A 14574-nucleotide genomic window follows, 5' to 3' on the forward strand; every position below is an offset into this window, starting at 1 on the left:
GTACAAGTAGAAGAGGCTTCCCCAATTCTTCTCTAGGTAGTAAAGTGTAGAAGAATGCACTTAATATCTATAAGATCTGCAAATTATATTGAAGTTTAAAGAAAGGAAAGGACTATGTGGGAGAGGGTGGGGAATGTGAAGACTATATACCTTTTAAGGGAAGTGTCAATGAACCAAATGAAATTTCCTGTAAATGCATTTCCAAATATGATCTCGCCTAATGTTGCAATCCCTTTTCAGAAGCCTAATTTGGTATGACCTGCTGTGCTGGAGAAACATTTGTTATTTCTCACTTCTCAGTTCTCAGTTCTTCCTAAAAGAAATATTAAAATTATGAAAATAGACAAAACGAAAGCTAATAGCAATACCAACACTAGTTAACATGTAACATACACTCATTCACATTCATAATCTCATTTCATCTTTCGACAACCCCACAAGGCGCAGGTACCTCAATTATCTTGAGGGGATGGAGGGATCAGCTAATTTTTCCAGGTGAGCAGCAAGGTTAGAACACTTCCTGTTCATACAGATCAGTAAATATGTGTATTATTTTTCATAAAACTTTATATAGATTTTTTTTGTGGGGAGCACTGGGAATTGAACTCAGGGGCATTCAACCACTGAGCCACATCCCAGCCCTATTTCATACTTTATTTAGAGACAGGGTCTCACTGAATTGCTTAGCACCTTGTTTTTTGCTGAGGGTGACTTTGAACTCACGATTTTCCTGCCTTGGCTTCCCAAGCCACTGGGAATACAGGCCAGATTGTCTTTTTTCATCCTTTAACTCTGCTTTGGTAGAGAGGCTCTGACACAACACTTATTTTATGAACATAATGGAAATCCTCGTTTTTAAAATAATTTTCAATCCTACAATGGCCATAAAAAACACTCTGATTATTTGTGAATTGCTCTTATTGTACACTCCACTTTTGAGAACCAGAAATACCTTAAAAATAATTCCCATTGTATAACTATCTTTTGATAAACCTATTAATGAGTTGAGGAATTCATCTGGAGTTATCTGTGGGTATCTTTTCTTGAACACAAGTAGCATAAATCCTGTAGGTTCCTGGTAATCAATAATGGAAGATGATAATATTGCCATTTATTTCATTAAAACAATCTATTCTTTTTCTATACTAGCTAAGAAAAGTAATTTGACCGTATGTTATTTTATTAAATTAATTCTACTATATGATATTTGTTGTTCTAGATTTGGTAACTTCAAAAAATGTTTGCAAATGTTGATCGTGTCATACAGTCTTAGGGCCTATGACATTAGGACCTATGTACATTTGAGGAACTGGATTTTATAATTTGGAATGTTTTTGTTTTATTTTGCTTTCCTTCGGCTTGCAGGGGCCTGCACAAAGATACCCAGATGCTTGGCATCTTTTTCTGTTGCTGGAGCCAAACCTAATTGTTAGACCACTTTGATAGAGAATTGGATTGTCCCAGCATGCTCAATCCCACAACTCTCCCTGACACTTCAATTTTCTCTTCTATGGAACTCTTTCACCTCTATACCTAACTATGTTCTGGTTTCTCTTGCCCCCCCCCCAAGTAAAAAACACTTTCTCAATGTTGCCTTCCTCTTTTGCTACCCCTTTTGATTTCCCTTCTTACACTGGCTGAGCATCTCGACAGTGACTAATGCTCTCCTTCCCTTTTTCTCTTCCAATGCTAAAGCCAGGACTCTAGAGCTTCACTTTCAATCAAACCACAAAAGTACATAAAACCACTATCTTCCCCACCCTGACACCACTGCCAAAGCCAAAAGAGAATTTTCACTCCTTATTTTGATGGCCTTCTGCCTTGCCTTTGACATCGCTGGCTGGCTCTTTCTAGTTTATTTCACAAGGATCTCTTCCACTAGTTCTTTTAAAAATTTACTCTCTGGTATTCTCCCAGATTCTAACTTGTTTTTACTGCTGTTCTCATGACACATTCTCCTTAGGTTGCGTTTACCCACTGTCATAATGCCACCCACCACATTATAGCGCCTGACATTTCCCCAGAGGTATACATCTATATCTACCTTATACTTTCCCAGAGCTGTAGATTTAAATATATCAAGTGAAAGGAGGTATCTGCTTTGACTTCCGTAGGTTCTCAAACTCAGCATCTTCCCTTTAAATCTATTCTCTCCTTAGAGTCTACTATCTTTGGTGAATGATTCCAGCAACTGATGCCAGAAACCTGAGTCTTCTTAGGTTCCTCTCCATCTGAGAACCCACTTAACCTCTCAGTATTCATTCCGTTCACTTCTTCCTCTCCATCTTTACTTATTACCTACATCAGGTCCCCTCCATCTTCTGTCTGAACTATTGTAGTAGTTTCCTAACTTCTCTGTTTAAGACTACATCTTCATTCTCTGAATACTGTCAGTGCTCTTTGTAATATAAAGCTGACCATGCATGTCACCCCCTTGCTTAAAAGTCTTCAATGTGTATTCAGGATTAAAGGCTCAGCTGTTTTAAAGTTCTCTGAAATCGGTTCTCTTCCAACTATGCCCAGTTCCACCCCTGAGGCTGCGCCTTTAAAGGCAAGGCATTCTTCACCCTCTCTGGGAAGAACCCCAGAGTTGATCAAAATGTCCCAGATTGCACTCCCATTGTTACCGGTGCATGTTTCTATCAGTGAATTTTAGAATTGCAGTTTCTAAAACAGGAATGTTGGCTTACTCTCACTACTACTGCTTATTCTCACTAACACTGCCATTGTTTTAGATCTCCAGGACTTGGAAGTGTGCACAATAAGCCCTAAAGTGTACGAAAATGAGTTTACTTTGATTAGGTTGCCAACATGGCAGGGCGGCAAACAGCAACAATGTCACCGCTAGTGGTAACAAAAGAAAAAGGTAGACTCGTGCCTCCCCGTCGGGGAATCGAACCCCGGTCTCCCGCGTGACAGGCGGGGATACTCACCACTATACTAACGAGGAGCGGCACAGAAGAAAGCCTTCTGATAGGCATTTTATCTGTACCCCGCCCTGTTCTCACTACTATTGTTAATAAGAATGATATTCATTTGTTGTCATTGCAGTTTCCACTGAAGTTGAATGAAACTAAAATGGAAGTGCTCTCTCCGTCTCTCTGATCCACTTATTTCCCCAGCCCACCGTCCCTTTACCGCCCCGCGCTCCAGAAGCCCCCCGATCCCCAGCACCACCCCTGACACGCACGCTCCCAGGCAGCCTCGCGCAAGGCTGCTCGCGCTGCACCATGGGACCTGTAGTTCCGTCCCGCCACCTCTCGCGCTCCTCTGACTTGTAGGGACTCCGTTTCCCGGTGTGCCCCGCGAGTCCCTCTACTCCTCACCTCCCTCCAGTTCTGGCTCTCAGTCGAAGTCCGGCCGCTGAGTGTCTGAGTTCGTTCCGGCGTACGGCGGATCTCTTAGAGCCATGCCTGAAGTCGTGGATACCTGTTCTTTGGCCTCTCCGGCCTCAGTCTGCCAGACCAAGCACCTGCACCTGCGCTGCAGCGTCGATTTCACTCGCCGGGTGCTGACCGGGACCGCTGATCTCACCGTCCAGTCTCAGGAGGACAACCTGCGCAGCCTGGTACGGGGGCTTCTGTGCAGTTTCCACCTCTCCCCGCCACCCTCTTCTCGTCCCCTAGCCCCTCATCGCGCTTGGCCTCGGGATCTCGGTTCCCCTCACCGCGGCAGCCCCCCAGCCCCGCGCCCGGGTCTGCTCCTCCTCTCTCCCCCACTCTCAGTCCCCTCTTCCACCCCGCGTCTGCCTCTGCATCCATCCCGCGTAGGATGAAGCGTCCCTCCCGCCGCCCCTCCTCAAGACCCTTTCCTCGGTGCCCGCGCACGTCCTAGCGCCCCATCCGCGCCTTTCTTCCGTCCCATCTTCGCAGCAGTCCCCCCTCTCCCCATCGCCCTGTCTCCCAGCGCTACCCGCCGCCCCCCGTGGCCTCCCCGTTTCCTCTGGCCCACTGTCCAGAACTCCCTCCTCAGGCCCTGGACTTCTCTCAGCCCCCAGAGCACCTTCCTCGTTCCAGTCTTAGCCAACTCTCCGCTCCCGATCCGGTATCCTGTTGATCCCTGCTCCCACTTTTCCCTCCCAGGCACCTTTTTTTGTAGCCACCAGATATATGGGTTACTCTGGATCGCCCTGTTCCTTGATCTCTCTGCCAGTAGTTCTCAAGGCTCTAGGGATTCCCAGGCCCAGATTCTTCTTTCCGCCCTGCTTTAGAAAATTTCAGTCTCTGCTTTCTAAAGTGGAGGTGTAGCTTCTTCCCTTCAGGGTCTTTCCTCCCTGTGCTTCTCATCACCCTTATCTTCTAGCAGTTTAAGGGAGGTGGGGGTGGGGGCAGGATATTCAAGCGTTCTAAGGACGACTCAATACAATCAATTAATAGTTGGTTCCAAGGAGCAAGTAATGACTGCATTTCTTAGAAAAATGTATGCTTCTATAAGTTTTTTAACCATTTAAATAAAAATATGTTGATTAATAAAATATTATTCAATGATTTTTATCTGGACCATTTAACCTTTATTCAATGTTCTTCCTCATAATGCCTGATGAAAAACATTTAGAAATAAGAGAGACATGGAAAGCCTGCCCACATTCTGTCCCCTAATCAAGGCCGGATGGTACACAGTGTATTTTGCAGGGCAGTATGTTTGTATCTACTAAAGCAAAGCAGTAAGATAAGATATTGAGGAGGGAAATTAGCGTCAAACAATTAAACAAAATTGCAAATATAGATAAGAATGGATACTTTTTTGTGTCTCTTTTTACTACTTGTATAATCTTTGAGTTTATTAATATGAATTAATAAAGCACTGAACTTTCTTATTCTTCTGTATTGATATGTAATCACCAAAAGTACTTTAAGTAAGAAAGAAAAAGTATTATAAGCAAGAAGATAACTATTTCCGTGTAGATTGCACTTTGGTCTCTTGAGTACCATGCTATATTTTATTGCAGCTTTGCCCTAGCAGGGCTGAAGTTGAGTCCTGTTTCAATGCAGTCTCTCCTTTTATAAAAAGAAAGTGATTCTTGCTAGCTCATTGCTGTTTAACATGCCCTTGCACTGCCCTCTCTTTTGTAAAAATCAAAAATGTTTTACCTCTGTTTCATGAGTAAGTGAGAATCAGTAGGCTTAAACTTGGAAAACTTTGGAAAGAATATACCAATCTAAAAACTTGCCCATTGGTTTTACATTTCCATATCTAGAGTAAAATAAGATTTTTAAATGATGATTTCTGGCCAGCATGCATGTTTAGTAAATTAGCTGGAATTATATTAATGTTAACTTTTGTATGAGGAAGGTATTTGTAGTACACAGTAACATCTGTATATAATTGTTTGCATATTTATGAGACCAAGATCTTGGTCTTATTTATTTTATTCATTTGAAGTGAGCTTGTTTCTTTCTTCCACAAGATTAGGTACTCTTAAATGTAGGGATTATGTTTCAGATCTCTTTATATTTTAAATTTTTAGCATAGCGACCTGGAAACTAGAGGACATCCAGAAGTTTGGCTAATGGATAAATTCAGTTAGAAAACAATGCCTGAACTTAAAATGGGATACACTGATAATAGTGCTAAGTATCTTGAAGGTGAGAAGGCATCAAACTGCACCACCACCCACAGCAGACACCCAGTACCAGTGCTGGGTGAAGAGACATGATATCATGTCTTCTTTTCCATCCCATTCTTGCAGTCTGTGATGCCTCCAAAATGAACTAATTTCCAGCTTTCTAATATCCTTTTCAAGTTTTGTTTTATTTACACTGAAGTTTGGCATTCAATATTTATGATGACTTTCAAACATTTGTTTCTTTCATTGAATTTTTCAATATCATTTAGGTGTCCTTTCAGTTGATGGCTCAAATAGGTTCAAAATCATACGTGAGTGTTAGAATCCAGGAATCCATAGTTCTTTCTGACTGCAAAGTCCCTGGTCCTCACTAATATATGGCTGAGCTGGAGCTCATATCAAGGTGATTTTGGTTTGGTTTGGTTTTGGGTTGGTTTTAACACATAAGCCTGTAGGGTTTTTTTGCATCACTGCAGACTGTAGATAACAAGGAGAAAATATACATACTTCATAATGAAACAAAAGGATTTCTTGTTTCAGATGCTGATTTGTGCCAGAAAGAATCTGAGACTACTTAAAATAACACAGTATTATAAGACTAAAAATAATTAAGAACTTTGGAGGAAGAGAAAAATGAAGATAGTAGAAATAAGACACATAGTATAAAACCCTTCACACATAAGAAGGGGTAGATTACAAAGTTGACATGGAACTTCCCAGCGTCCTAGGCAAAAAGGAAATCAGTTATATATTACAATAACTGTCCAACTGGTCAAAAGTATAATCCTGTTGTGGTGTTTGAAGAGGACACTGAGATATAGTAAGGTATATTCTCAATAACTACCTGCCGTAGTAGGGTTGTTTTTTATAACTATATATGGGCATCTTGGCCTTGCACATAGTTGGTATTCAAGTACTAATTGTTGAAGAATACAAATTCTAACATCTACTATGTCTTTTCTTTTGTTTTTCTTATTATCGTTTTTTGGCCAACTTTAAAATTTTTTTTTTTTTTAGTTGTAGTTGGACACAATACCTTTATTTTATTTATTTATTTTATGTGATGCTGAGGATTGAACCCAGTGCCTCGCACATGCTAGGCAAGCACTCTACTACTGAGCCACAACTCCAGCCCGTGACCAATTTTTAATGACACTTATCAGAGAAGTTTGAAGGGGAATTTCTTACATAATTTGGAAATAAATATTGAGCCTTAGCAGTTGAGATACACAGCTTAAAAATTGCATTTTCTATTTTCTTTTGCTCTACAACTTAATTAACATCTACTATTTTTCAGGCACTGTACTGAGCCTTGAGAATGGAAATCTAAGTAACATTATCTGTCTATTTAAGCACCTGTAGTCTAGGGGAGAACAAATCATTATGATGCAATAAAGCAAGTATTATGGCAGAGTGTAGGCCCAACTACTATAACATGCATTGGGGATATGAAAAAGATTTCACAAAAAATAATCTTGGAATAACCAACTCTTCTGCTTCTAAACAGATTTGAGAAATTTAAGCAATACAGAAAATAGAATGTGCTTCAATGGGAAATGACTCAGTTAATTTGTCTTTATGGTTATAAGGGATGAATAAGATGGGTTGTTATGAACATAGATAATCAAATATCTTAAAATAAATGAGATGCTCAGAAATATGTACTAGAATATGAAGAGTAAAGGAGTAACTATTATTCTTGAGATATAAACCATATATTTTGAATATGCTAGTGTAGCCAGTTCTAGTTAGGGTGACACTTGAGGTACCCCCAAAAGAAAGTAACCTGAAAGAAATAATTGCCCATTAGGAGGAAAACAGATGATGCTCATAACAAATTTGGCTGCTCAGGAAGGAAAGCTAGAAGAAAATTAAACAGGTGGTAATCAAATTCAGTGATTCCCCTTATGATTTTTTTTTTGAGCTGGTCACCCATGGTTAACTAAAATTTTTAGGAGAAAGGTGGCTAGGAAATGACTGTTTCTCAGTGTTCTAACTTCCAGTACTTTTCCAGGCCAGATATCAGGAGGAAAAAAAGATGACAGAAGTAGAGAGATGAGGTAGATGGGAGTTCCAACAGTCCAGGTCTGACTTAGGATGGTGGTAGGAGAGGAAAAAAATGTGAAGACAGTATGAAAACAAACAAATAAACAAACAAAAACCTTCTTATTGGCTATGTGAGATTGGGAATTGAGATTGATTATGTATTGAGATTTTCAAATTTTAGCTGACTTAAGGAATTGCATTGAAGGAATCAAATAAATCAGAAGAGAAAACTGATTTAGGGGATATAATGGTTTGATTTTTTGGAAGCCTGTTGAATATAAGATGGTATGTCCCATGGAAATGTTAGGTAGGCAACTACAGATGTACAGCTGACATCACGCCCGGGATACAACTCTGGAAGTAGACTGGTCACCATATGTATTACAGAGATATTAATTGAAGATGTGGACATGAGTAAGAAGCAGAGAATGAAGAAAATGAAAGGGCCAAGACTGGAACATTGAGGCCTACCTGTATTTGAGAGATAGAACAGGACAAAAGAAGCATTAGACAAGAAGAAGAACCATTTATGTGTAAAGGTAGAGAAGCTAAGAAAGGGGTTTCAGCCAGGTGTCAGGGTCCACAAGAGCTATGAGTAGACAAAAGGTCAAGGTCATTGGATAGAAAAAAAAAAATCTGTGGACCAGGGAAAATCCCCTATCAGTATCATAGGAGCTAGAAACCAAACTGAGAAGGAAGTATGGTTGATGAGAAATTGAAAGTGAAGCCATAGATTGATTGTCCTTCTTTAGAAAGGAAGGAGGGGAAGTAGAGAGTTACTAGGTAGAAGGATCAAGTGAAGTTTTAAAAATAATATGAGAGGCTTGGTTCAGGTTGTTTGGAAATAGTTTGGTGATACAAGAAGGTTGAAGATTTCGGAACAAGAGATGACTTGAAAGATAATGAAATTGTTTGGTTTCTGGGACTCAGGGATGAAAACTACTCAAGACACTTGCTACCATTCCTTTCTGCCCCCAGCAGTTGTTAATTGGCAGTGGCAAGAGTGGTGGTCTTCTAATCCTCTACAGGGTCATTTGGTCAGAGTTGCCTTATAAAGTTGAGCTTTTACTAAAAAAACAACCCAGTGGGATTGTTTTATCTGTTTATCTGCCTAGTGAGTGCCAAGGAAATGAAGTACTTAAGGAGTAAACTATTAGATACGAAAGTACACATAGGATTTGGACTATATGAATTCTAAAAAGAAATGTATGGTAAGATAATATGGAGTCAGCTTGAAAGAAACTTTAAGTTATAGGAGGTTTTTTTTTTTTATAACAGTTTTCAGTAGACAAATTAAAGGCATTTTAATTTGGATTGATTTTACTTAGAGCCTAAAATTTGTGTGACTATCCTAGAATTGCCTAACAATATATATGCAAACCTTAGAACCAACCCAAAAGATTTTAGGAAGTTTAGGTTCCCAAGAGATAAGCCTTATACTAACTCTTTACTCCTATAATTTCTATAATTTCACTCTATATTTTGCTCTCTATAAGCAACTAGTTTTATAATCAATTATAGTTAACATGTATCTAGAGCTAGTTTCTTCTCATGTTTAATACTAATTTGATTGTAGGTTTTGGATACAAAAGATCTTACAATAGAAAAAGTGGTGATCAATGGACAAGAAGTCAAATACACTCTTGGAGAAAGACAAAGTTACAAAGGATCGCCGATGGAAATCTCTCTTCCTATTGCCCTGAGCAAGTATGAGTGCTGTCCTTTTTCTTTTATAGCCAAATAATAGCAAAAATGTATTTTAAGAAAAATTAGACATTTTTCCTTTTTTGTGTTTGTTTATGTATGTAGTAATTGGCATACTATTCCTACTGATCTGTTCAGATAAAAGTTTTAAAATGAAAGTTGTATGTTCTTAAAATTCTAAAGAAATTTATTGCACAAAACACTCAAGAATGGGACTTTGGGAACGTGACTTCTTTATCTCCTCATCTGGAGTAACCATGGGACATGCCATCCAGAGGAGGTGTTTCAGGATAGCCTGGTGGGAACAGCACATTCCACCCTAGGCCACCTGCTGTTATTAATGGAATAATAATAATGATGCCAAACATAGAAGTGTTAACTGTGTACAGTCTTAAGATAAGTGCTTTAGGTGTATTCTTTAATCCTTACAGTAATCCCGTATAGTATGATCTGCACTACAGATGAGAAAGGGAATCTCAGAGATCAAAGTAATTTAGTCAAGGATGACAACTGGAATTGTCATATAAGGAATCTATCTCAACCCTGGATACATTGGAGAGGGGAATAGAGGTAAAAACTATTGGCCTAGAGCAAGGTTGAGCTATCCCCACCTTCCAGTGGCCAATGAGAAATTGAAAGTGGCAGCCATAGATTGCCCTTTTCTGGCCTTCTCTTCTCCTTTAAGAAAGAGAAAGGAGATGCTCAGCATAGCTTGTGAAGATGTCAGTAACCCCATTCTGCAGATGAGGAAACTTTGGTGTAAAGAAGTCACATAATTTGCCCAAGTTTACAGCACTATTACGTGGTAGAGTCAGGATTCAAACCTAAGACTGAGCATTATTAGTACTTCCAAAACTAGTAGGGGGAAGGACTAGTTCTTATTTTCTCTAGCCTATTGTAGACTGATGCTTTTGTAGGATGCAGTAAATATGAATTAGTAGGAAGAAATAATGAAAAAGATTTTATTATTAGATTCAGCAAATAAAAATTACACTACGACACTACAGGGGGTGGGGTATAGCTCAGTGGAAAAACACTTGCCTAGCACATATGAGGTACTGGGTTCAATCCTCAGCATCACATAAACACACAAACACAAAATTTGGGACAAACCTTTACAAAAAACAAAATAGGAGACTACAAGTTTCTAAACACTTCCTCTTTCTTTCTTGACTTTATGTGTTTCCAGATCAGTAGCAGTTTGCAAATCAGACTGCTCTGTATTGGGCCCTGGTACTCACCACTGTGATAGTTGAAGTTCCAAAATTATTTCTGCCACTCCCCACTGTTTCAAAGACTGAATGGTATCACAGATGCAAAGTATGTGACACACTGTGAGGCACTGAACTAATACATCTTCATTAGCACAGTAGAATATAAAGAACTCACAGGGTGGCTTTCTGGTAGGAAAGCAAACTTATATAAGGTAACATTCCTAGAACTCACTCTCAATCAGTAACAAAAACTCATACAATGTTATTTATGTTATTAATTTGTAAGTAATATTATAGTTAGATGGAATTATACTCTGCTAATGTGTTGATTTGTTTCATACAGAAATCAAGAGGTTGTCATAGAAATTTCTTTTGAGACATCTCCAAAATCATCTGCTCTTCAGTGGCTCACTCCTGAACAAACCTCTGGAAAGGAACACCCTTATCTCTTTAGTCAATGCCAGGTAAAAACATTCCCAGCTCAAGCAGTTTAATGAAGCAAGGTGAACAGTGGTCTTATTCATATATGGGCCTTTTGTAACATATTGTTTAAATTTATTTTGTTATAAAAACAATATACTAATTTATGTCTCTTGCTATTAATTCATGTATTATTTTTTAAAATAAGTGTCCTTTAATTTGGAAACTATCTACATTGGAGTATTTAGATCTTATTTATATTTACGTTCCTAGCTCCTAGCATAGAACTTGCCATAGAGTGGGAATTCAATAAATGGTCATAAAATACAAGGAAAAAATTAGTAAAACAAAAGTAATAAGTACAGTACTGGTTATGAAAAATGCTAACAGTAAAAGTGAAAGATCAAATGCCTAACCCTCTCTGGACATTATTGTCTGAAGGCAAAACATTAAGTTTGGAGTACAGCTTTTCAGATTTTCCTTATACATTTACAGATAAATATATTATACAAATATATTAAATGTACTTTTAAAATGATATGATTTAAGTACTTCTGTTTTCCATTTTAAAAGTAAAAACAGATAAGCTGGGTACAGTGGCACATACCTGTAATCCCAGTAGCTCAGGAAGCTGAGACAGGAGGATCATAAGTTCGAGGCCAGTCTCAGCAACTTAGTGAGACCCTGCCTCAAAATAAGAAAATAAAACGTATTAGGGATGTAGCTCAGTGATGAAGTACCCTGGGTTTAAGCCCTAGTTACCCCCACTTCCAGTTAAAAAACACATACACAAAGGACAAATAACGATACAATTAGAGATAATCTGTCACAAGGATAATAAGTATCAATCTGTCTTCTGAAAGACAAAAGATCTAATTTTGCTAATAATCAAATAACTAATGATTAAATTTAAAGGAAGTCACTTATTAAAACTACCGAATCTTCAGGCATTGTGTTAGGTACTTTGCATATTTAATCATCTTATTCTTGTGTGATCGATATCATGTTAGCCTCAAATTTGAATCAAAGTATATAAATATTGAAACATGATTTAGATATATTTACTTTGCAGGGCTACTTAAAATATCTTTTTAATCTAAGAAACCTATTCTGCAATCTGGAAGAGATACAATGTTCTAGGCAAGAGTGTTCTCTCTCTCTTCCTCCCTGTTTTTTTTTTTTTTTTTTGGCAGTAACAGGGATTGACAATCCCTAAATCACCACTGAGGCTGGCCTTGAACTTTTGATACTCCCACCTCAGCCTCCTGAGTCCCTGGGATTACAGGCTTGTGCCACCATTCCTAGTTTTATCTCTTCATAATACCTGATTTTCAGCCGGTATTTCTCATAGAATATCTGTAAGGTAAAAGCAAGAAATGTAATGTTTGGGCGCTGGGGTTGTAGCTCAGTGGTAGAGCACTTGCCTAGCACATTGAGGCGCTGGCTTTGATCCTCAGCACCACATAAAAAACAAACAAAATAAAAGTTTAAAAAATCATAGGTTTATTTAAAAAAAGAAATGTAATATTTATGGGTAACTAGAATGCATATTTTAAATATATTTTTTCTTATTGGCTGCAATGTTTGAAACATAAAAATGAGATTTCAGCTAAGTTAAAGAATTGCAGTTGGCAAGAAACATGTAGATGTAATTTTGTTTAAAGAATTTGCTTACAGTTGTTCTCTCTGCATATTTGCCTGGGTTTACTCCTATCCTATGAAATACTTATAAAAACCCCTTTGGGTTGCCAAGTCACCTATCTGCAATCCATAAGGAACTCTATAGATATGATCTTGGAGCCTTGTTTTACAAGAGAGGACCAAGTGGGTCTTCTAGTCCTTCTTAATTCCTCTTTAGGTCATCTGGAAGCTCATGTCTTTGGGAAATCTTCTAGATCTGGTGAGAAGGACCGGAGTCTATGGGTTTTAAGAAGTCAAGGATTTTTAACAGCTTCACAGAGTGTTAGTTTTCCTTTAAGCTCAGTAGACTGTCTCATTGAAGCTGGGGTTCTTTTGCTTCTCGGAGATAGATACAGATTTATTTGAAAATATGCTAGCTTATGAAATTGTAGGTTCTCTGGCCTTTTTTCTTGATAGAATCAATATTTATGAAAGATTAATGTGGAAGCAGAGAAACACTTTACAAAATATCAGAATGAATATGTCTACATGGTATTCAGAAATATCATTTATTCTCTCCCTTCTTTTTGTTTCTTGGTTTACTTTCAAAATGTGCTATAAGATGAAATGTCAAGGTTTTAGTATCATATTTTGATGTTTTCTTTAAAACACTGGCATTTCATTAGATGTTAATAACTAACCAGAGAAAAATGGGTTTCATGTTAAAGTAAGTGTGGAAAATCAGGTTTCTTTCTTTCTTTTTTAAAAATATGTTTTAGTTGTTGATGTACCTTTATTATTTATTATTTATATGTGGTGCTGAGGATCAAACCCAGTGCCTCACACATGCTAGGCAAGTGCTCTGCCACTGAGCCACAACCCCAGCCCCAGGTTTCTTTCTTTCCTCTCTGCTCCTCTCTTTTTTCCTATTGTTGGGGATGGAACCCAGGGTAAATGCTAGTCAGGGCTCTACCACTGAGCCACAGCCCCACCCCGGGCAGTTCTCTTTTTCTATAGGTATTTCTGGAGCCTTCAGGAGGCCAATGTTCCTAGTAACTTTCTGAGACAGGAGTGTGATGTGCTTGTGATTTTCAAATTTATTTTGTTATGGAGCCTTTTTTCTCCAGGTTCCTCAGAACTTCTCACTGGGCACTGCTACTATACAGTACAGTTGGAAACACTGCTTACTAGTTGGCTTCATATATCAACTGAAATATGAGGATTAATCCTAAATTAAATGGGAAAATCTGATTTTTTTTTTAACCCACAGGTCTATTTTTGCTACTTTAAGAAATCCCAATATATGAGAGACTTGATTTTGTTTTTGAACAGAATATTTCTAAGAACAATGCTGTAATTTTGATGATTTCTTAATGACTCAGTTTATGAGAAAGGGAAATAACTATTTCTTTTCCTTCCCCTCCTAGGCTATCCACTGCAGAGCAATTCTTCCTTGCCAGGACACTCCTTCTGTGAAATTAACCTACACTGCAGAGGTAAACATCACAGTTGTTAACCAATTAAATGATAGGTAAATGTGGTCTAAGTGATAAGGATGATAAGTAAATTTTTTTGCACTAAAAATATTTTATTTAATAAATTCTACTTAAAATATGACAAGATTCATTCTGAACCTCTGTTTTATAAGTGGTTTTAAACATTGTGACAAAAAAAGAATGGATATCATTATCATTTTACAAAAGGAGTTCAGAATTCTGTATCTATAAACAAGAATTGAGGACCTTTATTTAACTTTTAAAAATTGACATTTGCACAATTAAAGTTTCTATAAATGCATTCTATAGCCATGTAAACATCTGTCTAGATTTCCTAATATTATGGACTTTTCTCAATACATTTCCAATGTATTCCTTTTGTAGGTACTGCTAATCTTTTGGAGAAAAAGTAGACTACGGTTGATAACACCATCTCAGAGACTAGAGCTGCTTAGGCCAAGCACAGAATTTATGGGGCTTCTTGATTCCCAGATCATCCTACAACCAA

At 38.1% G+C, this 14574-nt stretch overlaps 1 protein-coding gene and 1 non-coding gene across 3 annotated transcripts in view; one reads left to right on the top strand and one right to left on the bottom strand.

Annotated features, from left to right (window-relative positions):
- Positions 1–2878: 2878 nt before the first annotated feature.
- On the bottom strand, positions 2879–2950 carry Trnad-guc (transfer RNA aspartic acid (anticodon GUC)). Its single transcript has one exon. It is a non-coding gene; the product is annotated as a tRNA-Asp (tRNA).
- A 370-nt stretch (positions 2951–3320) lies between these two features.
- The window catches only part of Lta4h (leukotriene A4 hydrolase), a 37793-nt gene continuing 26539 nt past the window's right edge, over positions 3321–14574 (top strand). For both annotated transcript variants that reach the window (XM_046419236.2, XM_046419237.2), the window contains exons 1-4: positions 3321–3568; positions 9189–9319; positions 10874–10994; positions 13998–14066. In XM_046419236.2, coding sequence (XP_046275192.1) covers positions 3410–3568; positions 9189–9319; positions 10874–10994; positions 13998–14066 — 480 coding nt within the window. In that variant the 5' untranslated portion in view covers positions 3321–3409. The remainder of the gene's footprint in view (positions 3569–9188; positions 9320–10873; positions 10995–13997; positions 14067–14574) is intronic.

Source organism: Marmota monax, unplaced genomic scaffold (genome assembly GCF_021218885.2).
Source record: "Marmota monax isolate L192 unplaced genomic scaffold, Marmota_monax_Labrador192_F-V1.1 WCK01_AAM20220418_F8-fsc00036, whole genome shotgun sequence".
NCBI classification, from domain to species: domain Eukaryota; kingdom Metazoa; phylum Chordata; class Mammalia; order Rodentia; family Sciuridae; genus Marmota; species Marmota monax.